The sequence below is a fragment of the Halichoerus grypus genome, chromosome 11 (assembly GCF_964656455.1).
Source record: "Halichoerus grypus chromosome 11, mHalGry1.hap1.1, whole genome shotgun sequence".
In the NCBI taxonomy this organism is placed as follows: domain Eukaryota; kingdom Metazoa; phylum Chordata; class Mammalia; order Carnivora; family Phocidae; genus Halichoerus; species Halichoerus grypus.
The window spans coordinates 37536374-37563879 of record NC_135722.1 but is presented as its reverse complement, the minus strand read 5'-3'; the positions used below and the strand labels follow the sequence as shown (position 1 = coordinate 37563879).

The window sequence follows — 27506 nt, the reverse complement described above, 5'->3', positions numbered from 1 at the left end:
AAATCTGGGGCTCATCACTCCACACTTGTTTAACCTGCACCTGAGGTTTGCAGCAATTTTCCTAGCTCTGTGACCATCAGTGATTTCAAATTCGCCAATGTAACCGTGCTTCATCATCACAGTCAGAAACTGGAGGATCATTTTTTGAAGCATGACCTTTGAGAGAGCGCACCTCTGGGGCAGGGTCTACTAAGAACCTGGCGTTTGCCTCTCTTTTCAACATTGTTAATGCTCTTGAGAGCATCTTCCAGGACATTCATGTGGAATTCATGGGAAATCCCATTACAGTGGCCCAGAAAGATGGCAGAAAGAGTCCTCTAGATCTTCTCACCTTGACTTTTGAGGTTGGGGGATGATGGTGGTGTTCAGTGGTAGGACGGATTCTGGACTAGTGCAGTCTTGTGGGAAGGTGACTGGCCCCAACTTTTGTCAACTCCTTGAGCTTACAGAGGAAAGATACTTAGAGACTTTTATCCTCAAATGGGCTTTATTCACTTTATTCAATTTCAGGGTTACAAGAAATCTCTCATTTGACATACTGTTAAATTATAGAAATAGAAGCCATTTATGGAGAACCCATGTATCAGTCACTGAGCTAAGTGCTGTACATGTTTTGTATCTTATTTAATCCCCCCAACCCTTTGAGATCAGTATTCATATTATCCCCATCATACAGAGGAGGAAACCAAGGCCCAGAGATATTAAGTCCCACAAGGGAAAAGGTAGGCCCACAAGGTCAGCCATGGCTAAGCTGCTCATATCTGTTTCAGAGGCCTGGTATTTTCTGCCACTCCCCACTCCTCACACTTCTAACCACCTGCATAATTACTAGAAAAGCATCATTGTGTTTAAAGAAATAATGTAGTTTTAATGCTTTTTGTTTTCCTTTTGAAGATGATTGAGTGCCCTGAGGCTCCTCCTCTGATGAAAAACATCAGCGGTTGGAAAGCCCCATAGGTACTTCTCCGCCCTTTTCCAGTGACTAAAGCAGGGTTTGGAACCCCGGGAGGGTGGAGGGTGTATGCACCTGTCCTTGAGACATTGTAGCAGATCGTGCCCTGCCCCAACCTGCCCGATGGAGGACCACAGAGAGCCTTTGTTCCAGGGTAGAGGCTGCGGGCCGAGGGGAGCCCCATGGAGACTCTCCTGGTTTGGGACACTTCCCCTGGATTAGGCCTTCCCGCCCCCTTGTGTTCCAGACGGTTGGACCCATCTGGTGTCATGGGAGCTTGGGCCTCACCCTAACCTGGGTGATTTTCAAGACCCCTCCCCGACACACACTCCACCAGTCACGACCATCTGTAAACCTGTCTTGTGAGGAAGGATGGCTTTTATCCTTGGGAGTTCTGAGAACACCTGGCCCTGAGCCCATCCTCCTGTAATGGAGAAGTGAAGGTCTGGGGGGGGAGGCATAGCCTATTTAGTTCAGCAAACATTTGCTGGGCACATCCTGTAGACCAGGCGTAGTATCAGTCGTACAAAATTAGCTTTAGTTTCCGTTAATAAGAGAGCTGGGCTACTGGTATGTACACAGTGGTGACAAAGAGAGGCAGTGACTAGCTTTGCCTGGGGCAGTCAGGGGGCTTGACAGAGGCAGCGGTGTTTCTGCGGGGTTTGACAGGATAAATCGGCATTCACCAGACAGGAAAGGAAGGTAGTGGGAAATCTGGACAGAAGACGAGACATAGGTAGTATGACAGGAGCGAAGACCAGCTCTTTATCAACCTTGAGGATTGGGGGGGACAGAGACAGGAAGATCCTTCCAGGTGCCTCCAGGAAGGAGTATATGCTTTTGGAGTGAAGTTGGTTGCTGACTTGATGAGCTCAGACCTGGTTTGGCCAGAAACCTACATGCTCTTTTATTCTGAGCCAGAGAGCAGAAGGTCTTTCTGGATCATTAGGAGAAAAGCAGCTGGTGGATTATTTCCATTTCCTCCTACCCACATCACCTGTTTGGCAGTGAGTGGACCTGATTCTGTTACTCTCCAGAGGGGGCCCTGTAGGCTCTCCCACCCCCTCATCTGTCCCACTTCCCCCATGGGTCCAGCCATCGACTGGCGTGGTGAGCAGGACCCAGAAGGGCTGCGGGAATGGGGTGGGAAGTTCTGTGCTGAATGTAGGTTATGCAGATGGCTCATCTGGAGGAACAATGCCACAGAATCCACGGTCCCGAATCCGCCGGGTGAGCCGGACAGCGCTGTGGGTTAAGGGAACCGGATAGGAATTCTGACTCCGCGGTCTGGTCTGAGCTGGCTCCCGGTCCCTTCTTCCTTACAAAGCAGATTTCTTTGTATTAGATTATTCCAGTGTTTATGCCTTAGTAAACCAGACCTGAGGTTTCTCTTAAGTAATGCTGAAAGAAAAGAACTCTGTTTTCCCTATCCTTCATGCCCAGCGTCCCATACAGCATCTGTGCACATTCGTACCAGCCAGTGGGAGCAAAGAAATCAGTCAGAACCCGAGGGAATTAAGAGTCCAGGCAATACTGAATTCTAATGGAAATTGAAAAACGGCCTCTCTAGCTTGTTCATGGGACATGGGCGTGGCCACAAGCAGAGAAATGCAGTCAGGGTTCTCAGGCAGGTGTAGATACCAGCCAGGTAGTGTCCATTCTAGCTAGGTCTGCATTGTTTTGTTTTTTGTTTTTGTTTTTCTTTTTTTTTTTCTTTTTCTAGAACTCAAGAGTAAGGATAGTTGATCAGGCATAAAATGATACTGTTTTTCCAAACCTTGGGAAATGTCATGAAGGAAACATTCTTGTGGGCCGATTGATTTTGTTGTTAGTCTCTCGGTGCCGCCCGCTTACCAGGCCTCGTGGAACACAGACACATGCCTCTTGGAAATGTGGAAAGAATACAGTTTTAGCTATTTTGGGTCCTGTCTGTTGTAGACCACCCGTGGCATAAACTGTGTGGCTTCCAACCCCAACCAGAGCATCTACCACTCTCCAGTTTTTGTGCTCTGCAAAGAAAATTAAACAGTCCAGACGTCCACCACCTGGGGAGCGGGTACACAAGATGTGGTATATCCATACAATGGGGTATTACTCAGCAACACAGAGAAACAAATTAACGATAAATGCTCTAACATGGGCCACCCTAAAAACCTGCTGCGTGAAAGAAGCCACATGCAAAAGACTATATATTACATGGTTCCACTTACAGGAAATGTCCAGAAGAGACACACCTTGTAGAAATAGAAAGCAGATTCCATATTGCCTGGGAATGGGTTTGGGGACTGACTGCAGATGAGCATGAGGACTCTATTTAGGGTGATGGAAATAGTCTAAGATTACAATTTACTGAATTGACTGAAAATCATTATACGCTTAGTTTTCTGGATGCAAATTACACTTGGGTAAAGCTGTTTAAAAAAGAAACGGGGGGCACCTGGGTGGTTTAGTGTCCCAACTCTTGATTTCGGCTCAGGTTGTGATCTTAGGGTCATGAGTTCAAGCCCTGTGTCAGGCTCCGTGATGGGCGTGGAGAGCCTGCTTGAGATTCTCTCTCCCTCTGCCTTTCCCCATCCCAGCATGCGCATGTGCGCACGTGCTCTCTCTCTCTCAAACAAACAAAAAAAAACCCCAAATCAGAAGCTCACCATTGACTTTTGTCTAATATGAGATCATTCCTGATTAATATCCTTCTAGATGCCTGTGACTGCGGCATAAGCGGGGGGAGGAGCAGGGAGAATGGACAGCTTCTTAGTCTTCCTTTAAGGGCAGAGCCCTGTGGTGGGTTCTGAGGAGACTGTAGGTAGAGTGGCCATATTTTCTGAACCAAAATGGAGAGTAGAATCAGGCAGTGTCCTGGGTGCTTTGCGCTCATTTTCTCATTCAACATTCACTTAATTCTCATAACAAGCCTGTGGGAAAGGTGCAGTTTGGCATATGCCCATTTTAAAAAAGAAAACGGAGGCCCCGAGAGGTTGAGTCTTCTGAAAATTCAGTCTATAAATGATGAACTGTCGAGATTCAAACCCAGGTCTTTCTGGCTCAAAAAGTCAGTGATCTTTATACTAAAAATACTACCTGCTAAGAAGTAGTATATGTGTGGGAAGACTGTGCTCTTTGACAGAGAAAACGATGTTTTAGGGACCGATGCTGAGTTATGAACAGTAAGGGACTCACCAACCATGGTGGGTAGAGAATAGGACAAAACTGTCTCTGTTTGCCCTGACTTGGGCTGGCCTGCCAGGAGGTGCTGATGTGGACATGCCTGCCTCTTGCAGGGGACAACCCATCCACCCCTGGGTGTGCTGAATTTTTAGTTCCTCCCTTTTTTGTTGTTCTTACGTGGTTCCAGAAAATGTATTATGGAATGTGCCAAACATTCCATAATCATAGAATACTTACAGAAGAATAAAGACTACTTATATGCCCACCAGCTAGCTTAATAAATAAAACATCATCTGGTTGTGCTTTTAAATTTACCACACATGATGGGTAGACAAGTAAAACCAAGTTACACAGTGTGGGGAGACCGGGCTTTGAGACGGAAAAACCTAGATTCAAATCCCAAATCCCAGCTCTGTCATGTAGTCCCTTGGAGAGGTCATAAAACTGTCCTGAGCTGCTGTTTTTCTTTGAAAAAGGGACATTAATACTCACTTCCCAGGTTGTAGGGATTGAATGAGATCATGCTCATCAAGAGCTTAACCTGATACATACTAATTAGTAGTAGTCCTTGTTCTTATAAACAGTATAACCTGAAAACTATCAAAGGCACTAAAAATAAATCTTACATAGATTTCGCCAATCCCCATGATTAGCTCTACTTTCTCCCTCCCGTGACTTCAATTTTGAGGGGGAAATGGTTTCCCAAGTTCCTTAACAGGTGCAAACCTGCATGCCAGCTTTTGATTCTGTCCCCAACTCCCACCAGTGCCCAACTGGGTGACTACGGGCGTGTCACTTCATGCAACTGACTCCTCCCATCCAAACCTCCCATTCTGTGACCCTGATGTGCTTGTAAGAACATTTAGAAGCAGACACAGAACAAGCCACAGGGGTGTGTGTGCTGCTTTTTTGGTTTCCGTAGGCTGGAGAAGGAAGCAGAGCTGAAGGGTTAAAGCTGACCTACTACCTCCAGAAACTGGGGGCCTCAGCCAGCACTTTGAGGCTTTCTCTGCTCTCCATATTGCCCAAGATGGTTTATAAGCATCCTCCTTTGTCTGGGCCAGTCCTAGCTCACACCTGACCACCTGGCCTAATTAAAAGCTCACCCCTTTCACTCTCAGAAGCATCATGGTTTGCATGATAAGTCATAAGATGATTGCAGTAAAAACCATTTCTAAGGCACGAACCTGGACCTTATGGGAATCTCATACAGGAGTCTGGGGGCTATGGTTATTTGTAATGAAGAGCAGGGAAGGCCTTCACTGTTCACGGTGTGCTTTCACAGATAGGCTCTTACTGGATCTGCAGGATAACGTTGTATGATGGGGAAGCTGTGTCAATATTGCCAGTGAGGCCCAGAGAGATCAAGTGACTTGCCCAGAGTTGCAGAGCAAGCACGTGCTGGAGTACAGACTGGAACCCACATTTGTGTTGTCAGTTGTGATCTCTGTTTCTTTAGGGCCTGGCAGTCATTCAGGCTGGCCTAGTCAGATCACGCCCAGGACACCGGCAGGCATGCAGGAAATGGGGCTTGTTTCTGAAAGGACCCCATTCATTCCCTCTGCCCGGTAATGGGTCCTGGAGGAAATTCTTGCTCCTATATCCGAAGTCTCTTCCCGACCTGGGGCTAACCAGGACGTGTGCATTTCCCACACAGGAGATGCTCCCCTTCCTCCATCCCACTCCTTCTGACCCCCTAGCCAGTTGAGAGAAGGAAATTCAGCTTCAGGTGGAAGCAAAGCAGAGGGAGCCCCCAAGATTCCTTCTTCCTGTCCCTCAGGCTGGGTGGCCCTATTCCTTCACCCTCAGGATCGGTTCAGGCCCCGGCCTTCGAATCTGGTGTTAAAAGAACATAAAAGGAAGGATTCCCCAAGGAGCAACACCCTCGATCCATAGCCTCTGCCTGTGAATAAATATTTTATTCCTTCTTGGCAGCTTTTTATGCATGCCTTGAGGCAAATGCATTTTAACATCTAAAAAATTCTTTTTGGAATAAAAATTTTCTTACCCCTCACTCTGTTCTCATTTTTTGTTTTTAATACAGAATTTTTGTGTGAGTTCTTTATGAAAGCAAGTCCTATAGCCGATCCCCACACCCATCCCAAATTAGTGATTTAGTAGACAAGGGAGACACAGAGCCACGTGTTTGAGGGAAGGATGGTTGGGCAGAGCAGAGTGAGGATTTCGGAGTTGGGTAGGAGCCCCTTGGCATATGCACAAAGCGGCTGGAGGCACAGAGCGTGGACTTGGCTGCCAAGTGGAGACCGGTGAGGCTCCCCCCCCCGCCCCCCGGCGCCGGAGTGCACCTCTGTCCCGGATTGCTTGCTTTGCCTGAGAACAAGCACGGTCTTGCTCGGGAGTCTGACTTTTTTTGGTCGCGTCCTTGCTGAGAGTTTCCTCCCGGCACTCGCCAGACATCCGGCTGCAGCTTGCCTCATGTATCCGCTCTAACCCCGGTGGCGGAGAAGCCGCGAATTTCTCTGTGGCCGACGCCCCGCCGTCCACTGACTGTGGTCGCAGGGAGGTGTTCAGGAACTGCGTCCGGTCCTAGAGAGATGAAGCTTGCGAGCAAGAATGGGCCCCCGAGCTGGGGCTCCTTGTCTAAAAGAATCTCCTCACTGTCTTGCAGAAATCCGGAACGGCAACCTCAAGGCCATCCTGGGCCTCTTCTTCAGCCTCTCCCGCTACAAGCAGCAACAACAGCAGCCCCAGAGGCAGCACCTGTCCACGCCGCCGCCGCCGCCGCCCGCCGGGGCCCAGGCGGCCGCGGCCCCCTCCCAGTGCCAGGCTGGCGCTCCTCAGCAGCAGGTGCCCGCCGCCCCCCAAGCCCCGGGCCAGCCTCTGCAGCCGGTGCCACATCAGCAGTCAAAAGCACAAGCTGAGATGCAGTCCAGGTGGGGGCGCCTTGCCGACTGGTAATTCCGTGGTTCACGGGGCATCCTCCAGGCTGGGCCCAGCCGTAGCCGAGGCCCAGTGTGTTCTGGTTTGGGCCTCTGCAGTGCTGAGGGCTACTGGTAGTGGGGGGGGGGGTTAGCATGGCCTTGAAATGGATGCAGCGGGGCTGCCTCCAGTGCCTGGCGGAGATGTGTGCTCTTACAGGTCAGAATGGCCGGCAGCCAGAGCTGACTAGCTACTCTTGCCTTGATGCTGGCCTATTATGCACTAAACAGCCCCGAAAATAGACTCCAGCCTGGTTTTGCCGTGTTTTGCCTATAAGCTGGGCGTTCGGTGTTCTATGCGTTGAGTCATTCTACTTAGTGGAGGCAAAAGTTCTGCCGTGGATGCCTCTGCTTCACCAGAAGAGGAATATCAGGAGCACAGAAGAAAGACGGGAAATGCTTAGCAAGGAAGGGAGCAGCCACCTTCCATGAGAGGACCGGGGACTGGGTTTTGTTAGCCTTGGAGAGGTGATAGCGGCCTCAGCCGTGGTCCTCCATTTTGTGGGATTAGGGTTTCAATGTTGCTGACACTCGCAGAGGGGCTGATGCCTGCCAGTGGGGCTCTTGGCGTGGAATGATAAGCATGCAGAGCGCCAGGGTAGTTACCATCTACTGTGTTATAATGGGAATAGTTGCATCCCTCAACGACTCTGCAGAAGATCGCCTTGTAGAACATTCATTTTAATGGGTGGAGGGAAAGGGAGGGGATCAGGAGCTAGAAAGCGTTTGACTCGTAGTAAAATTCTAAAGAAAAGTCCACAATAATTGTTGCTTGAAGCTGTAAACCTTTAGTTACCAAATCATCTAAACGTCACTAATTAAATTGATTGCTTGATTTCACTTAATATGTGCTCAAGAGTAATGGCTTTTCCTTTCCAGTCCCCCAAAGCACCAGTGTTAATAATCACAGGGCTTCTCGCACATGTTCGTACCCTCAGAAGCCCATTGTAGTTGGACAAAGCACAAAACAGTCCAGACAAAACAGGTGCCTTATAGATGGTTACAGCTTTTTCCTTCCCCTGAGAAGTGCTACTTCCCATTTGTGATGGTGTTAAAACCAGCAGTGATGGGTGTGCTGTAAACCAGATCCCCTAATTAATTATCTCATTATATCCAATTGACATTATGGAAATTTGTAGGCTAGCAGAAATGCCTGGACTAGTAATGAGGAACAGACAGCCGGGCGGCGAGCCTCTGCACCCTGACCTGAAGAAGCACCTGCGTGCGAGCCATTCTCTGATCAGAGGCCCCTGATGGCCCTAGGTGATTGAATGACCAGGGTATCATTTCCCACACTGTATTCTACAGAGTGCTTATTCCCTGGATGGTAACTTGTAGGGGAAGAGTTCCATAGGGGGAAAAGTTGGTAAATAATCTGGGTTGAGTTGTTAGAACTGTTATTACAGGTCTACTCAGATCCTTGAATCTGCCAAAAATGCATTCATTTATTTAGTTAGTGTTTGAATGCCTTCCATGTGCCACGCACTGTTCTAGGCACTTGGGGTTCACGGATGAATGAGACCACCAGTGTGCCCACTCTTTGTATTTTCCTGGAGGAGGCAGGCAAATAGGGAAGAGAACTATCACATACTGGTATTACAGTAAGATGATGGGATTCAGAAGGATTAGGTTGATAACTTAGGTTGGACTGATAGGAAATTCTCTCTGGGGACGTGACACCAGAGCGGAGATAGGAATGACCTGGAGCAAGCCACGCAAAGTTTAGGTGTAGAATAGATCAGCCAGAGGTTGCAGCTGGTGCAAAGGCCCTGTGGTATAAGAGTAAGCTTGGCAGGTTGGAGGACCAGAAAGAAGGCTGGTGTGGCTGGAGTTCAGTGGGTGAGGGGAGTTGGAAAATGGTAAGGTACCTGTAAGCAAAGCCTCTGTCTACCTGGAAGACAGTATGCCTGGTGGTCCCTGGAGTTGCCTAGTGCCGTGGCCCTGGGGTCCAGTCACAGTGTGCTAGCTAAACTGGGTGAGGAGTTTGCATTTCATTTTATAGGTAACAGGAAGCTGCTGGGGTGTCTTGAGCAGGAGAGAGACTTGATTTATGGTTAAAAAAAAAAATCTTCTTAGCCCTCTTCTGGATAATAAGACTGTGAAGGTGTAGAGATGGAAGGAAGGACCCCAGGTAAGAGGCTTTTGTGGTCCTCCAGATGACTGTGGCTTGGGCCAAGGGCTGGAGCAGATTTATTGATGGACCACTTCACCAGGTTGAGCCAACAGGACTATGAGTAGATGGACTGGCTGGAGTGAGGGAGAGCATCACAGATAAAGCCTGGATTCCTGGTGTGAGCAGTGGTAAATGGTGCTATTTATTGAGATGAGGGAGCCTGAGAGAAGAACACGTGTGCGCTGTGAGTCTTCAGAAGAGGCCGTAGAAAGCATTCCTCAAACTTAGCCGCAGAACTTACTTCGTAGGGCTTCTCACTGCATATAGGATTCCAAGGAACATGTGTTGAGCAATACCGGGCTTGTGTCACTAAGCTATGCTAGCTCGAGGCACCCATTTCCATGGTAGGCGTGTGTTTTCTTAAGAGAACCAGATGTTCCAGTCAGGACACCCATCTCCCAGTAAGAAAAAACATCCTACTATTAATAAGTGCTTTACCTAGAGAAGAGTCAAACTTACTTAAGCCAGGTTTTTAGATCCATTTATTCCAGAGTGATTCCTACCATCATGGCCTCCTGACTCTGTACTGTGGTGACATGGATTGGCCTTTGGTGTTGCTGTATGTCCTCCTCATTCTTTATCTGGCCCAGATTGGGTTACTTCGGCAGATGACTGGTTTCCCACATTATATACTGATCCTTTCTAATTTTACTTCTGAAGGACAATCTTATTCTCAGGTTCTAGGGATCTAATATCCCATGCTTACACTCTGGCTGTAAATTTAAGAATAGTAAAATGGCATCACTGGCTTAGTTCCATTGTATTTCTATCCCACATTTTGTCTTTGGTAACCAGAGTCCCAAGGGTAATGGTTTAGATCCTTGATCATCAGTGTCAAATGCTGGCGCAAGCCCCGAACACCAGGTTTTAGTCCTCTGTTAGGACCAACCACGCCAGGCGCCTCCCCGTTATCATAGACTCCTGTTAGTCATGTGTGTGTGTCTAATGTATCTTCTCTCCCCTCACTCATCTCTTCCACTTTTTTTCTTTCCCGTCATGCAGTGCATCATCCAAGGACTCATCTCAAAGCAAAATCATCCGCTTCACTCTGGGTCAGAAAAAGATTTCTAGGTTAGATTTTTCTCTGTGTCCTGCAAAGCATGGTTTCAACCCAACTCATTGATCCCTTTGCTCTGGCTAAGTTTCCTTTTGGTCCCTCTCCCCGTTTCATGTTTGCAGTTTGAGAAAACCAAACATGCTTTGGCTGATGACCCAATGTTGGAGAGTTTTGAGAGTGTCTGGGTGGGGGAGGAGTCATTGAAAAGGAGTGTGTATGTGTGTGTCAGAGTGTATGTGAGGTGAAGATGTCCATACTGCTTCTGCATTTCATTGATTTGGGCTTTGATTGCTCGGTCATCAAAATCCTTTCTGATTTAGGGAGAGGTAAGTTTCTTGGTGGATTTTATAGTGGTTTTATGATGCGTTTGGCTCCCTGCTGTGGCCTGACCCTGATCCCACCTTGCCTGCATCTCCTTTGTGTGTGTGGTGCTTTTTATTGTTGCCGTTATTGCTAAAATTACTAACGTGGCATTGGTTTTCTTTTGAATTATAAAGACCCGAAGCATGAATGGATCCAAACGTTCCGAGGAGACAAGGCCACAAGGCAGCTATGTCTCATTTTTGTTTCTGGATGCTCTTTTGTACCTTGGAGGGATTGCCTCAGTTACCTACAAATAAAAACCAGCCTTGCTCACTAACTAGTTCTCTTGACAGAGTTTGGCATCTACTGCCTCCTATGAGGACCCATCCCAGGGTATGGAAAATGCAGGTCACATCTTTGCGATCTACTGTTCTTTTAAAAGTAGCAAGAACTAACATTTACTGAATGCTCGTTATGCTCCAATTTGAATGCATTCTCTTATTTAATCCTCACATCAGTCTTCATGCAGCAGGTCATGTTATTATCCCCATTTTACAGATGAGAAAACTAAAATCGAGGAAGTTAGGTAAGTTACCCAAGGTGACACAGAAAGTGGAAAAATCCAGGATTTGAGCCCAGGTGATCTAACTCCAGAACCCTCACCTTAACCACTGTCTTACACTCCTCCTCTCTTCCTCCCCCTTGAAATCTGGTACTTAAGGGGTTGTCGAGGCTGCTTTTAAAAATCTAAGATTTCAACCATTACTCTCGGTCTTTTGCCTCCCCTTGTAGCATCCCAACAGAACCCGATGCTGGGGTGAAATCGCTTCATTTACTTTTCATTGAATTCTCACTTAACGCTAAAGGGAGGCCCACACCACATTTGTATCTGTATTCATGTGACAAATACGTACTGAACGTCAGCCTGCTGCCCCACTCTGTCAAGCTCTAGGTGCCTTTTCTAGCCAGAGCTTTCTTTTTCTTTTCTAAAAGGTTACACATAGGGAGACCCAACTCGGGATCTGCCTGGCTGTTGGGGAGGAGCCACAGGGCAGTTGCCTCTCTGTAGAACAAGTCCAAATATTACCCAGACTTGGTTCCGGAGGACGGGAGGGAACCCACATTCATCAGTGCTTCTCATAATCCTGTTTCTCTGTCAGTTTGGGCTGCTAGAACAAATCACCATAAACTGGGTGACTTAAACAACAGAAATGTTTTCCTTACAGTTCTGGAGGCTGGGAAGTCCAAGGTCAAGATGCCAGCTCAGTCGGGTTCTAATGAGGACCCTGTTCCTGGTTTCTGGATGACTGTGTTCTTGCTGTGTCCTCACATGGAGAGCAGTGAGAGAGGACGCAAACCCCATCCTTCTCTTGTTATAAGGCACTAATCCCATTGTGAGGTCTTCAACCTCATGACCTAAGTCTCTCCCCTAAGCCCCATTTCCAGATACCATCATCTGGGGATTAGGGTTATGACACATGGGGCGGGGGCAGGGAGGACATAAACACGCAGTTCATAACACCACGCTAGAGAGTGCCTGCTTTTCCTGAAAAATAACACAGGGTCCAACTCAGACACCGACTGCCCTGGCAAACGGGGTTCCCAGTTTTCGAGCATTGTGCAGATGTCCCTACATAGGTGTCAACCTAAATAAGGATGTAAACTGAGGTAAGCTGAAATTACCAAACTCAAATTGAGTTTATTTGGGACTAGCAGAGGAATTGTAATTTGGGAAATGCATGCCAGAGCAAGAAAAAAGTGAGTCTATTGAGGGTTTGGGGCGTGTTATAATGATGGACCACAGTGCAAGGGGGCATGTGAGGGTTCAGCCAGAGTCCAAGCAGTAAATTCATTGGTTTGAGGATGGAGAGGGATTCTTGGCAGATGTGCATGGTCAGGAGATAAGTTTCTATATTCCGTAAATCAGCTATTGATGGGCCATCAGCCTCTCCGTTCTTACATGCCGTTCTTCTGAGGGCATGTGCATGAGATTCTCCATTTCCTATCCTCCAGTTCCACTGTAGATTGAAATACTTTCACGGACAAAAGGAAAGGAGGAGAGTGAGCTTGGAGGGAACCTGAAATCTAGTGTTTGTTCCCACGATGTGCTCCATTCTAGAAGATAAAACAAACAGGCGCTTGCTGGGAAAATATCTGCTTGAGGCACATGCCCATCCCGAGCATGATTTGTTATCAGTCCCTGGATGATGGAAGGAGGCAGTGGGAAGAGAGGAAGGACTGAAGGGTGAGGCCATGTCTGCCCCACCCCCAGGGTGTGCTGGGTACAGGGCTTCCAAGCTGATGGAAAGCCAAGGTGTGGCTTTCTTTCAGGGTCACATCCCCCACCTAGAGTTTCTTTTGGATACATTTTTGTTTGTTTCATTATTTGCCTAATACTCTTCTTTGCGCTTTCCTGCCCCCCTCCCTTTCCCACCCCCAGCCTTGAGCACAATTCTGATAAGCATTTTAGCTAATCCAGGCATCACCAAATGTAACAGTAAAGTTAGCTGCCAGAAGAAATAGACTTACCCCTACTGACGGAGTAAGGCACTTCTCCCAGAGCTCTGGAAATAGATCTTACTCAAGTACAAACATTGATGCAACACTGGCCAGAGCCCAACATCTCGATAGGCACCAGGGATATCCAACAGGGTGGGAAGCCTCACCCTTGAGTCTGGATGCGGGGAAGAGGCTTATAGGGGGTATCATCACAGGGGTGAAGGGTTTGCATGAACTTCTGCCTTCGACTACAACTATTGTCCCTTGGCAACCCTGGCGGCTCCCAGGTTGGTAGGCATATTCCATCTGCAGATGCGCAGAAGCATGGTGGCTATGAGTGCAGCTAGTCAAACCTAGTGAAAGCCCCTCTTCACCCCTCACCACGTCGCCTGGGCTAATTATTTATTTGCCAGGAGCCCATGTTTCCTTACTGCCACATTCAGAGTGTTACGTGGATCAAGTAAAGTCCTCTCCGGTCTGGTCCATAATGAGCGCACCATAACTAGCAGGGACAGTGATGTTGGTGTTTGGGGTTGATCTGGGCCAGCTGGAGCCACCAGGCCACCTCTAGCAAAGACCTACAGAGTTGACCTACACAACCATCTTACGGAGAGGAAGCGGTGGGGCTAATATTTCTGTCCTCTTTGTCCAGCTGCTAAAAAGCAGAGGCTATGAGATGAGAGGTTTAGCATTTAATGGTCTCCTCTGGCAAAAAAAAATCTCCAATCACAACACTTTCCACCTGAGGTCCCAAGCGTGTGCACCCACCTTCTCCCCGAGTTTCAAGTAGCTTTGCAGGGAAGAACGGCTTTCTTCCCATCAGTGCGCTCAGCGCGTGGAGCCAGGATCTAGTCACAGGTTATGTGCCAAGAATGACCATTTACTACCCTGCCTGCTTGGCTCTGTACATGTTGAAGAAATCGACCATGGCTCCAACAGCGGCAGGATTTCTCTCCTGCCTCTTTTTTACACCACTTCCTTTAAACTTACCTTTTTTTTTTTTTTTTTTGAAAAGCAACATGTGTATGTTTCGAAGAACCCATCTGTGTCCTCTGTCATTTTGTAACTATGTTTGGAACATGGAATGACTTGGAATGACTTGAGAAGTAGAGTTGTTCTTGCAAAGGAGTCCTTGGAACTTTCTGGCACCATAAATGATGCAGGGTTGACTTGACATGCCCCGACCCCCGCCCCCTGTTCCACATGAGCAAGACCCAACTCTTTGCAGAGACGGATGCTAATGTGCAGGCAGCAGCTGTTTCCAGGCTGGGACTTGATAGAAGTTCTTGGGATGCACAAGGATGTTAGCAGTAATGAACTTGAGAATGTGAGCCGGGGGCTTAGGGTCTGTGTTACTGTGAACTAGGGGATACTCTGCTTTTCCACTCTAACTCTGCTCCCAGCCTCCCTAACAAATGCCTCATTGCTGGAGGGCAGGACAACGTCCAGATTCATACTGTGGCATACAAGGCCCTCTCTACTCTGGCCCTGCCTGCTTCTCTAGCCTTGTTTCCTCCTAGCCTGTTCCCCACTCCCCAGCACACACCAGCCCTTCCTTCCTCTGCAGGAGATATGTGCCTCTCACCATGACTCCGTACCCTCTTGCCCTCCACTCGCATTTCCGTTCCACATGCCACATCTTGCTCTGGGGTCACATCTATTTGGAACCTTCCCTGGCCATCCCACCAACTTCCAAGATTATCATTTTTCTTCTTTGAATTACTTCTGACCTTTGCATATTCTTTTATCAATACATGTGTAATTTAGATGTCATCTGGGATCAATCAGCCCCTTAAGATCTAGATGAGATTGAACTAGAACCCTGCCTCACTCTTTTTGGGCTGCCATAGTAAAATACCACAGACTCAGTGACTGAAACAACAGAAATTTATTGCTCACATTTCTCGAAGCTGGAAGTCCACGATCAGGATGCCAGCCTAGTTGGGTTCTGGGCAGATGGCTGACTTCTCACTCTGTCCTCGTAGGGTGGAAGGGGCTACCTAGCATTCTGCACCGTCTTTTATAAGGGTGTTAATGTCGTTCACGAGGGTTCTGTGTAATGACCTAATCACCTCCCAAAGGCCCCACCTCCTAATGCCATCACACTGGGCATTAAGATTTCCACATAGGAATTTGGGGTGGGGGAACATAATCATTCAGGCCATAGAAAGGTCTTCTTCAATTTGCAGAAAATCCAGTGCCTTCTCCACGATTGCTCATGTACCTTAGGTCCTCAAGGTCATCTTTGTCTTTGAAATGCTACATTTGAAATCTTATAATTCATTCTGAATTAATTCGGGACGATTGACTCCCTATCCCAAAGAATATTTTGGTTCCCTCATGGGTGGATCCAAACAAGCCTTTTTCCTTACTTCCTACCCACCACACATTGATTCATGGCCTTTGTATGTGAGGCGGACTTTGCTGAAAATTTCAGAGAGATGGTGGGGGGCTTGCTTTGGAGCAAGCAACTATTCAAGCCCATTCACAACAAAACCCAAGTTTTAAAGCATTGTGTTGTCCTAGACACCCTCTGAAACTTGGAAGAAATTACTTGGTCTCCACCCAGTCTTTCCATTTGGTCAAGTTCAAGGAGCTGTCCTAACTAGGGTGTAACAGTGATGGGAGTAGAAGGTGACATGAATTGGCTTGAACTTTGGGGTGGCTTTTGATGCCTAAAATGCTTCCAGACTGCAGACCTCTTTGGTGCTCACAGATTTGCATGTGAACTAGGGGATACATGCAGAAATACATGGATACATGGAGAAAGTTTAAAAAAGAAAGTCCAGGCTGGGAGGAAACAAGGCTAAAGAGGCAGGCAGGGCCAGAGTAGAGAGGCCTTGTATGCCACAGTATGAATCTGGGCGTTGTCCTGCCCTCCAGCAATGAGGCATTCGTTAGGGAGGCTGGGAGCAGAGTTACAGTGGAAAAGCAGAGTATCCCCTAGTTCACAGTAACACAGACCCTAAGCCCCCGGCTCACATTCTTTTTCATGTCAGCTGCCTTCAAGGCCTTCAAGAACTCCTTCTCCATGTCCTAGGAAACTTGGCACAACCCTGCAGCCACTTGAAGGCTATGCCGCTCCCATCAAAGGTGCACCTCTAGGTCCTGACTCAGTGTAGAGAATCTGATGATGACCACCCATGGGGAAACCAGAACTGTCTTAGTTGATCCAAGACCAGGAATGTTTCACTCTGGGGATTGGGACCTACAGATGGCTCAGAGGTACCCTAAGTATAAGGTCTCAGTCACAGGTACTTGGATGAAGCAGTTTCTCTTCTGGAATGTTTCTTAGGGAAATGAGCACCGTCTGCCAAAGCCTGGCTTGCCTCTTTGAAAATGTAGATCTCAGACTTTTATATGTTGATTTTTGTCTGCTGTCTTCTGATACTTATATCTAGATCCTCAATTTCCTTCATTATTTGTTTGATTCTTTTTGGTACCAAAGCCTGTTTATTACAATGCCGAAGTCATTTATGAATTTATGCTCAGCAGAGAGGATGGGAAGGGGAACTCACATGCATTGAGTACTTAGAATAGGCCAGACATTAAGCCCCGTTCCAAATGAACAACTATCCTATTGGGTAGTTGATTATTATTCTAAAGTTATCTGATACGGAACATGAATCTTAGAGAGATTATAATACTGGTCCAGTGTCATGTGTATGGAAAAAGCCCATATTTTATCCATTATCCCACACTACTCATCCAAGAGAAAAAGGAAGATGAACTTTATATTTTTAATCAGCCTATGCAATTCAAGGTTGTACTCATCCCATCCGACGCTTTGATCAATCTTCTTTCTATAAAGCCCCCGACTGCCCTGAAAAGTCTGTGGTCCAGCCCTGGGTCAGGGCAGTGGGAGCTCTTCAGCAGCTCTGAAAGGAATGTATCTTTTCCCTTCTTGTTGCTTTTTGCTTCCCTACTCCTTGCAAATTCCCTACTGAAGTAGAATGCTATGGGCTTTTACCCTGTGCCACTTCATACGGTTGCTGTGATATCATCTTGGAACAAGTCTATAATCCTTTTCCAGGCCTGTCTGTGGGCATGAAGACTCCTGTAGACTATAGCTGGGTTAAAGGAGTCCAGCCCAAAGGACTCCATGTCTGCACCTGCAGAAGCTCTACCATTAGCTGGGAGTACTCTGCTAAAAATGACTTGGAGGGCTTGCTGGATGCTGTTTGTATTCAAAGCAGAACCAAGAGGTACCAAGATCCCATTGCTAGACCTCCTTATTCAGTTGTGCTGGCCACATCTGGTACCTAAATATAGACCCTGGCACTGCTGGTTTTGTACCCCACTCTGTGTCTGTCTTTATGGGGTGAATATTTTCTCCAAATAAGATGGGGTAAATTAACAGAGGGGCGAATCCTCCTAGTGCAGTGGAAAGTGCACTTGCCTCTGCCACTTGGGGGGAGAACTCACCCCCTTCCTTCTCTCCTAGTTCCCAGTCAGGGAATTGGGCCACCTTCTTCTTAACTGTATAAATTTTACAGTGCTCTCACACCAGCTCATGTTCTCTGTTTACTCTACAAATCATCTTTCTTGCTCAGCCAGCAAGAAAAAGTTTAAAGTGATTGCCTGCTTATATGTAAAATGCTTCCAGACTGCAGACCTCTTTGGTGCTCACAGATTTGCATGGGGAGAGAAAGTTTAAAGCTTTATGAGTTGAAAGTTCAGACTTATCACTAGATCTAATGCTAGTCAGAGGAAGTTCCAGTGGTTTTTAAACAGTTAAGTGGGTTTTAGCTGAAAGATACAACTATCTCATTATTTATTCATCTTTCAATGAATAAATGATTAGAAACAGCCTGCTTAGTAGTCTCTGAACCAAAGTTCCTGATCTGGGGAGTCTTACCCTTAACTCTTGGGGGAGGAGGCCATAATATCTTTAGACATATTACAAAGATGTCTGCTAACTTTATTTCCCAAACCACCCCAACTGAGTTACTTTATTTAAAGAGAAAGTGTATGTTTGTCTTTAGGTTAATAGTTTCCTGCTGGTTCTACAGAAAGAACGTATGATTTTATCCATCTACTGTGCAGAGAAGCTGGGCTTCAGCCTCTAAGTAATGCCTATGGAGACAAGTTGTCAGGTGTTGAAGGAAAATGTATGTTTCAACACATGTTTTCATCCAGGCCATAAGTTTTTTCATTGTAGTTGTATTGGGTTCTGAGTGCTAGCAGGTCTCTTTCTGACCATTATAAATTACATCATTTTCTTGACACAACAACCCCAGATTATGACAAACACCATATTAATACCTACCAAAAGAGATGCACACATAGTAAGGTAAAAAAGCTTAGAGTCTTTTTTTTTTTAATATTTATTTATTTGACAGAGAGAGAGATAGCAAGAGCAGGAACACAAGCAGGGGGAGTGGGAGAGGGAGAAGCAGACACCCTCCGAGGAGGGAGCCTGATGCGGGGCTCGATCCCAGGACCCTGGGATCATGACCCGAGCTGAAGACAGACACGTAATGACTGAGCCACCCAGGCCCCCCCAAAAGCTTAGAGTCTTAATTGGCCTTTATGTTCCACACTTTATAGAATTAGAGTTGACATGGTTTGGCCCTATTGAAAAGTAAAATTACTCATCCAAGAAAAAAAGGAAGATGGACTTTATATTTTTAGTCAGCAAACATATTTATTTAGTTTTACTTCAGAATTTCTCTTTGCTCAAAGGAAAACTCAAGTTTTGCTGTTGGACTTTGCTGGGGTCATTAGTAGCCTAGATGTTTGTAGTGGTTCCACTAAATCTTTTGATTGGCAAACCTCCACAGACCCAATGTCTTGAATGGTTTCCTTTACCTCCTGCATGGTTGCAGTTCCTTCTTCTGAGACACGGCTGTTCTCCTGAGACTGAATCATTATTCTGTTGCTTTTGCATTTTAGGCTTCCGGGTCCTACCGCAAGGATATCCGCTGCAGGCAGCGAAGCCAAAACACGTGGAGGGTCAGCCACTGCTAACAACCGACGCAGCCAGAGCTTTAACAACTATGACAAGTCCAAACCAGTCACCTCCCCACTTCCACCACCACCACCACCAAGCAGCCACGAGAAAGGTAAGTCAACTTCTTGATGGTCCTTTTTGGCATCTTCCTTTACAGCAGATCCAGTTGCTTTGGGTGAGTTTGGTCAGAGTTGGGAGTGGGGTGCAAATAGGATGGTGGGCATGGGCCACAGGATATACTTGGCTGGCAGGAACTTTGTTAGCAGAGGCATTAATAAAGTGGGGGAAATATGTTCATAGTTGCTAGCAGGAATACCTGTATTTGTTTCAGTGGGGGCCCAGAAGACACCTGATTACAGAGAGAAGCGATCTAGCATTTACAATTTGAAAATAAACTTTCATAGAATGTGCTCTGTATGGTAGATGGTTTTCCGGAAATGCAAGCTTCTTGGAGGGGGCATTGTGTGAACTGATAAGATTTTTACCCATCAAAAGTAATATGAGGGGAGTTAAAAAGAAGGGGGTTTTCACCCTTTGAAAAAGACATGTGGGTCGGCCAGATGAATATCTTGGCTACATATAAGGAATATACAACATTATTCTTGGTGTTCTGATGATGTAACTTTTACCAAAAGAAGACATGACTGTTTGCTATACATAGCCCTGAGATTTTAGGATGGGGGGAAAAGATGAGTAGCACTGTGGGGGGGCTATTGCATAGAAGGTAGTGAAACAAACCTTTGCTCGCTTCAGTCTGTGTCCTGTGGGACATTGGAGAAAACTGAGTCAGCTTAGAAGATTCTACGGTAGGAGGCAGAGTCCTCCTGCATTCCTCCCAGGCAAAGGGGTCTCGACTTCTTGGTGGGGGGACATGTTCAGATCTCTTGAAAGCATTTTCTACCTGGTAGGATTTGTCCTAGATGTGCCTCTTACTCTCCCGAGACCCAAGAGAGCTGCCTCGCACTCCCTGAAGTGCTCCAGGAGCCTGGACAGCCCTCCCACTGTGAATGAGGTCAGAGCCTCCCTGACCTACTCCTTTAGCCCAGGATGACTTGGAGCTGGGTTTCTGCCCTACCCCCACCTATAATACTTGAGAAAATATGAAGGAAATTTTTGTATGGTTGACATATATATGGCAGAAGGTTTTGCCTACAGGGTGTTGGAAACTCTGCAACTAGCAGTAGGCTGTCTCAACCAGTCAAGATTCTTTGTGATCAGCCCTTGGCTTCTGCCTTAAGAAAATCATTTTTCTTCTTCTCTCTTTCCCCCTCTTCCCCTCCCCTCCTTTTCTTTTCTTCAACCATACCCAAGCATGTTTTCAAAAATGTGTTCTTTTCAAAAAGTGTGTTCTTTTTAAAAGTGTGTCTAAATTGCAAAAATAATATATGCTTGTAAAATGGTACAAGTACATATCAAATAAAAGTTCTCCTTTACATGCTCCCTGAAGGATACTAATATAAAGCGTCCTATGTATATTCTTCTGGAACTAATTTCACAATATATTTACACACACACACACACACGCACAATATATATAGAAAGGTGTTTTATATAAATAAATAAGAGCTACATTTTATTGAGTACCTACTGTGTGCCTCATTGAATCCCCCAACAAGCTATGTTGTTATCCTCATCTTACAAAGGATGAGACTCAGGCAAAGAGAGGTTAAATACTTGCTGAGGCCACATCAGAGATGGTGAGAGGTAGAGTTGGACCTGAACCCAGGCACCTTGGTTCCAGAACCATGATTAATACTATGCTTTTCCTGCAAGCAGAAAAGAAATGCTCAAAGCCTTGCCCATTGAAGGCTGGAGACGTGCAGGTTGAGCAAGACGGGGGAGCTAAGAGGATGTGGGGGGCAACCTGTGCAGAGCCCTCTGCTGGGCCATTCCGTCCTTGTCCCATGGTCATCTGGGGAGAAGTTGTCACAAAAAAGTCTGAAGGATGGATGTGAGACCAATATCCAAAAGACTGAGAAAAGAAAGAAAAGCTCCTCATGGATAGAACTGATAGGGGAGGATGAAGGGTTGGCAGCTGGAACATTGTCCCAGAGCCTAGCACAGATACAGGGCCACTCAGGCAGCCCACCAGGTGCTGGGACGGCCACTAGTCTGCCCCTGTCCTGGGCCCGGGCTGTCATGTGCGCACCGAGCAGCCAGGGAGCCACACACCTGTCAAAGGACAGCGCTGCGAATTCTAATGGAGGCATTGCCCCAGGGAAGGACTGTGGGGTCGGAAGAAAGAGAAGTCAGACTTATTTATTGAGCAGGTGTTATTTGCCAGGGACTTTGATTGTCACTGTGTTACTTGATCTTCACAAACATTCTGTGTGGTAAATATTATTAACCCAGTTTTATAGGTAAATGGAGCTGAGATTTACTCACTTACCCACCCACCCCCGGTAATTGAGCCCTGGAATTCATATCGAGGTTCGACTCCTGGATTTGAACTCTGGCTCTGTCCTGTGCCCTGGGAAGTCTGCAGTGAGGATCGATTGAGGTAGTGTGTGAATATTTTGTGAGCTGTGACTCTCAGAAAATCTGCTGAGGATTCGCTTTTGAAAGGATAAAAATAACTGACTGGGTTTCCAGGTGCACCGAAGTAGATGCATTTCCCCCTCTCAATCCTGGAGAGCTTAGGCAAAGCAGGCATGGGTACTAAAAAAGCAGGTATTTTTTATAGTAATGCTTTACCACCATCCGGAGGTAAAGGGACAGTTCAATTTTACCTTCAGGGGCTTTTATATTTACTCCTCCTTGCTCACCGTCCCTCTGTCCTCCGTTGAATCTGATCTTGATTGCTGCTTATGAGGTAGCCAGATCCAAGCAACATACGGTATGTGGGGAGAGAAGTAGCTCTAGCACCTGGCCACGTGGGAGGCACAACAGGTTCTTGGATGCATAAGAAAGCATCCCTCATCTTAAGACGTCTTGGAGAGATGTGTACTAGTGAGCAGATAAATTGTAGTTCAGCGTGGTTCGTGCTATAGTGGAGGTATGGACTGCTTTCAGATGAGTTAAAGTCCATCATGTGATCTCATGACCTGTCCTTCTAGAAGCTTTCTTGTGAGTCAGCCAAGCCCTGATAGCATCGTGTGCTGCCACTTCACTCTCAGGTAAACCAATTCATACGGTTGTGTATGTGACCCGATGGGCCAGAATTCTCCTTCTAGGAATTGATCTAATCACACCAGTAAGGGGAATGAGAAATTGAGTATTCTGTCAAAAAATGACAAAAATATTTCAACACTGAGTCCTGATTTTTTCAAAAGGATAAAGAGGAGTAAAAGGGAATTTTATAACAGGCAACTTTTCCAAAGCCCGGGAGCACTTAATTCTTTGTGAGCAAATACTAAAAGTTTCCTCTTAAAATCACACCCAAAGAGGCAAATGCCCTCCTGCCATGACCAAATTTAAAATTTAGTTCTGATCACACAGAACAATCAACTGAGATGTGAAAACAGAAGAAAGGTAATAGATATATAAAATACTTCACGGTGAGAAAAAGCCTAGGGGCACACTCACTTTATGAGCTCATTCCATGAGGTGCCCAAGTACATGGTTGATGTATAAAACCCAGGAATGTCCCTGTACAGTAACATAACCTATTCGTTTTCCCGAAGACTCACATCTCAGATTTTGCCTGTGAGGTTTGGAGGAAAGTCTACAGATACTTAGCCTTTAGGAAAACCTGCTAATTGTTGTGTAGTCGTCCCTGGCGTGGTTAGATTTGTCTTTGGCTTCATCCTCTCGCTCCTGCACAGCCTTACCTGGCCTGCAGGATGTGATGAGCAGGATCCCCCGCGAAACATCTGTCGAGGGATGGCTTGGAAGCATGAACGCTCCTCACTTCCTCTTTTGGCTCCGAGTGGCCCTCGGGCTCCAGAGCAGAATCCCAGATTTTCAGGGAGAGGAAATAGCTGTCGTGTTCAACATTCGTGACATTATCTTTTCCTTCCATCCCCTCACTTACATCCTCTGAATGGGTTAGCGCTGCCAGAAATCTCCTACATTTCTAGAGTGTTTGGTCCATCATGTGAATTTGAAATGTTTAGTATTCCTAAACTAAATTCTGTGCAAATGGAAGATGTTCTCTCCTGAGTGACAGGGTTTTCTTCATTTTGGAGAAAGCGTATCTTTATTATATTTTCATGATATAAATCATCCTGTAAAAAATTGTCAAACAACACAAATGTATTGAAAGAAAGGGAATTCTACATAATCCCCACCTCTCAGAATGAGCCACTGTTTATCACTTAGTTTATATTCCTCTGTACTTTCTTTATGCATATACTATCACATTTTGATAAATTTTTCCTAGTGTTTGCTGAGTACTATTCTAAGGGCTTTATAAGTAATAATTTAATTCCTTTTTTTTTTTTTTTAAGATTTTATTTATTTATTTGAGACAGAGAGAGAGAGCACATGAGATGGGGGAGGGTCAGAGGGAGAAGCAGGCTCCCTGCTCGGCAGGGAGCCCGATGCGGGACTCGATCCAGGGACTCCAGGATCATGACCTGAGCCGAAGGCAGTCGCTTAACCAACTGAGCCACTCAGGCGCCCAGTAATAATTTAATTCTTACAGGAGCTCTGTACATACATACTCACACAAATAAGATCAACAAATCATGGCCAGCCCCTTTATAGGTTTTTCTCTCTTTATAATAGTTGCAGAGTACTCCATTACATGAATTTACCTTCATATTTTTAACTACTTTCATTTTGGTTACCTCTAATTTTTTGATATTTTAAGTAGCACTGATAGTAACATCCTCATGTCTTTTTTTTGCATGTATACACCATCTCAGTGGAATTGCTGCATAAAGGGTATACACATGTTACAGCTGTTTTAACATTGCCAAATTTGGCTTCCAGAAGGTTACACCTATGTCTGTTCCCATCAACAATGTGTGAGAAGCTAGTGTCCCTACGCACTTGACACCACATCTGTTTTCACTCTCTTGGGCAAAAAATACTCTTTGAAATGAGGCAAATTACTTTAAGAAGCTGAAAGAACAAGATCATTTGCTTAAAAACTGGCCCTTTTTACTGACGCTTTGCTATAAGTTACAACTAGTGACCTTGGCATAGTACAGAAAGCACTTGGGTTTGAGAGCAAGCTGCCTGCCAACTAGCGTGGCCTCACTCAATATGCTTAATTTCTCCAGGCCTCAGTTTCCCCTTCTGTAAAGTGAGTCTGAGGTCGTCTGTCACCAAGCCACCGTGAGGTGCGAATGCTTGTTTTCTCCGACCCTTTGGCCTTGGCTAGGGGGAACCCCATCAGCGCTTTCTGAGAGGTTCCCTCCCCTGGTCCTCATCCTGTGTCACTTTCTTCCTCTTGTTCACTCCAGCCTGTCATGGGTAGAAAAGAAGAGCCAGACGTGGGTGGAGACAGAGTTTTATAGCGTTCAGCACTATGTCCTGTCTGGGTAACATCGGAGCTTTAGATTTAGAATCTCTGTAAACTTGTCACTTTATGGTTGGTGAAGCAAGTTATTTATCTGAGTTAATGACTGGGAGAGGTAATCTTGAAGAAGTTGCCCGTGGCCCACCATTAAGCCAGGATTCTGACCTAAAATCACAGATGGGATTAATGCAGTGGTCCAAGTCACACAGAAAAGAATACGGTTGGGTGCCTCCGTTTCCGGTTGTTTCTCTCATTTGTTCATTTTGTCCCTCCTTATGTCTGGCATCGGGCTTGTCGTCATGACTGAGGGGACTTGAGACACAGCCTCTGCTTTCCTGGGCTGTCGGCCTCCGGGGAGGGGCGGTGCTCACAAGTCCTAGAAGAGAGATATGCTCAAAGTCGTGAGGAAAAAGATGGACTTAGCCAGCAAGGCTCCAGGAGGACTTGAGAGGAGTGATAGCATTTGCAGTGATGTCCAGCTCCAGATTTTTGCAGAGGGAAAGAGAGGGGAAGGCTGGGAAGGATCGACTCATCCTACTGTTTGGGTCCAGGTGTTAATCTGACAGGACATCTGCTGGGGTCACTATGTTAATAAACTCATGTCCTATGGAGGACCTAGAGAGGGGAAATTTCTACAAGATCATTTCAGCGGTGGGGTAGGGCCTCCCTTGGCCATCCGGAGACCCCTGCCATTCCAGAGCTGTTATCCTGGGCCAAGGACAGCTCAGGTGCCTGTCCATGCTCGGTAGGTGGTAATCATCTCTGTCTGGCAATCGGCTGTGAGGTTGCCTTGAGCCTCCAAGCAGAAGCCATAATTGTCTGAGGGCTTAAAAAGGCAGCTTAAAGATTTGAACCAAGGACGTATCACTGGATTTAAAGGAGCCTCTGGGGGATCATCTGGAAATGGAATTCAGTGAACTGTTCGATCAGCCATTGAGGTTAGGTAGGCAGGGTGAATTAAAAGCTACCAAATTTAGGGACCTCACACATGGCACTAGAAGGAAAAAATAGCCTAGCAAGTGTTTGCGAAGTTGCACTGGTCTCTTGGGCCAGAATATGGTTATCTGGGGAGGAAATGTTGAGGGCCCGACAATTAAAGAGAAAGTGTTTACATTGAAGCAGACAACTGTGTTTGAGGTCTGGCCTTGCCACTTCCCACAAGTGTGGCTTTTGGGGCAAGTGCAGTGCTCACCAGGGCATCTGCTCAGGGTCCCCCTCAGAGGACCATCATAAGCCACATTTGGCACTGTCCTGCTCAGGATATAGACAGGAATCGCAGCTGGCTGGCAGGGCAGGAAAGTGTCTCTCTTCCATAGAGATGGTCCTATTTACAGCGGTCCCCATAGTCATCCAGGTGCTGTGGCTGCCCCCTCCCACTTAAGGGACCACTGAGGTGTGAGGGTACAAGACTCACACAAAGCAGGTGCAAGAGTTGCTGTAGCTTAAAAGCACACGCCCCATGGGAGCCAGCATCTCTTGTAGAAGCACCATATGCGTAACTCCTAGGGTTCCCGCAAGGATTAGGCCTGATTAGTAGTCAGTACTTGGCGAAACCCAAAATGATGGTGTCCCCCAAGAGGTATTTATACTTCATTTATAGCTCTTCCCAGTCCAGATGTGGTTTAACTATCAAGGGTCATTTTTACCATGAGCAGTGTTGCTTAGTAACATAGCTGACATTCTATCTTTATCAAGTTTCCAGGGGAACAGAGTTACAAGGTTAACCGAAGGCTAAATTCTCATGCAGAAGGGGAAAAGATTTTGTTAATCCTTTTCCAACAGTAGGTCAGCTCACCTCTCAGACATTGAGTTTATCTATCTGTGAGGTGGCATCAGGCTGCCCTAGCCCAAATGATGGTAGAGTCAGATGTGAAATATTCTCTCTAATTTTTTATATAGCACAATTCATTAGTTCTGTCCTTGTTGCCTCTACTGAGTGTGGACATCACTATGAAATATTATGACTTACTGTTTCCTGATAGCTGGAGTTTATTGACATTGTGGGTTTCATTTGCACCGTGTGAAAAAATTGCCAAGTTCTGATTTTTCAAAATACCGTATAGTCAGTTCATTTGCTGTCTGTTAATGGTGCCCTTTCACAAGTCGGCAGGTGGAGGTTAATGGCTTCTGCAGAAAGGCAAGTTTCATTTTTTTAGTTTTCATTTCACACCAGTTTCCTTTTGTTTTAAGCAAAGTGTTGACATTGTCTAATTGGACAGATGAAAAGTCCTAAGACACATGGTTTTGGGTCTCCCAAATAACGCCTCAAACAGTAACATTGTTCCACTCTGACACAGTATCTGCAAATTGCCCATGTACAATCCAAGAGGGGACAGCATGGTGGGTCTCTGTTAAGTCTAAATTGTGCAGCTTAAGTCCCACGATCTGGTGGGACAGTACACTCTAGACTCTGGACTGTTGTTTCTCAAGGTGTGATTAACGGACCATCGACACCAGCATCCTTTGCGGTAATTGCTAGGAACACAAATCCCGAGGCTTTGTAAACCTAGTCCTTCTAAGTCAGACTTCTGAATGAGAGCCTGGAAATCTACATTTTGTACCTCTAATATTCTTAGAGCATTAAAGTCTGAGAACCCCTCTCCTAGGAGGCCTTCTGGGTCATCTTTGAAAGGGCATGCTGCCTTCCAGTTGTCCTTCTGTTCTCAGCAACCACTTTGGAGTGTGTTGTTATGGGGAATGGAGCTAATGTAGTAAGATACCCAGACTAACGCCTGGCATACAGCAAGAGCTCAGTAAATAGGAAACCACTTAAATTTGTTTTGTTGTAACTATATTTAAAATTATTCTCAGAGCCAGTAACTTATACTGAGTAGACTTACCTACTTGCATAGGTCTTTGTATCTTCTTTTGGTTTCATTCTGTTGCCTCACTAATCTTCAGTGAAATTCTTATTGTAACTTTTTTTTTTTAGAGAGTTGGGGGAGGGAGGGGGCAGAGGGAGAGGGGGAATCTTAGGCTCCCCGCCCAGTGCGGAGCCCGACATAGGGCTCTGTCTCACGAGCCTGAGATCGTGACCTGAGCCAAAATCAAGAGTCAG

General features: G+C 46.2%; 1 protein-coding gene across 7 annotated transcripts in view; it reads left to right on the top strand.

Moving 5' to 3' along the window:
* Positions 1-27506, top strand: part of NAV2 (neuron navigator 2) — a 711830-nt gene that overhangs the window by 484716 nt on the left and 199608 nt on the right. For 6 of the 7 annotated variants that reach the window (XR_013442389.1, XM_078058306.1, XM_036077556.2 and 3 more), the window contains 3 exons: positions 6747-7011; positions 10232-10300; positions 18984-19153. Coding sequence is in view for 6 of the 7 variants with exons in the window: in XM_078058306.1 (XP_077914432.1) it covers positions 6747-7011; positions 10232-10300; positions 18984-19153 (504 nt within the window). In the remaining variant the exon portion in view is untranslated. The remainder of the gene's footprint in view (positions 1-6746; positions 7012-10231; positions 10301-18983; positions 19154-27506) is intronic. The other variant, XM_036077558.2, reaches the window with a different exon arrangement.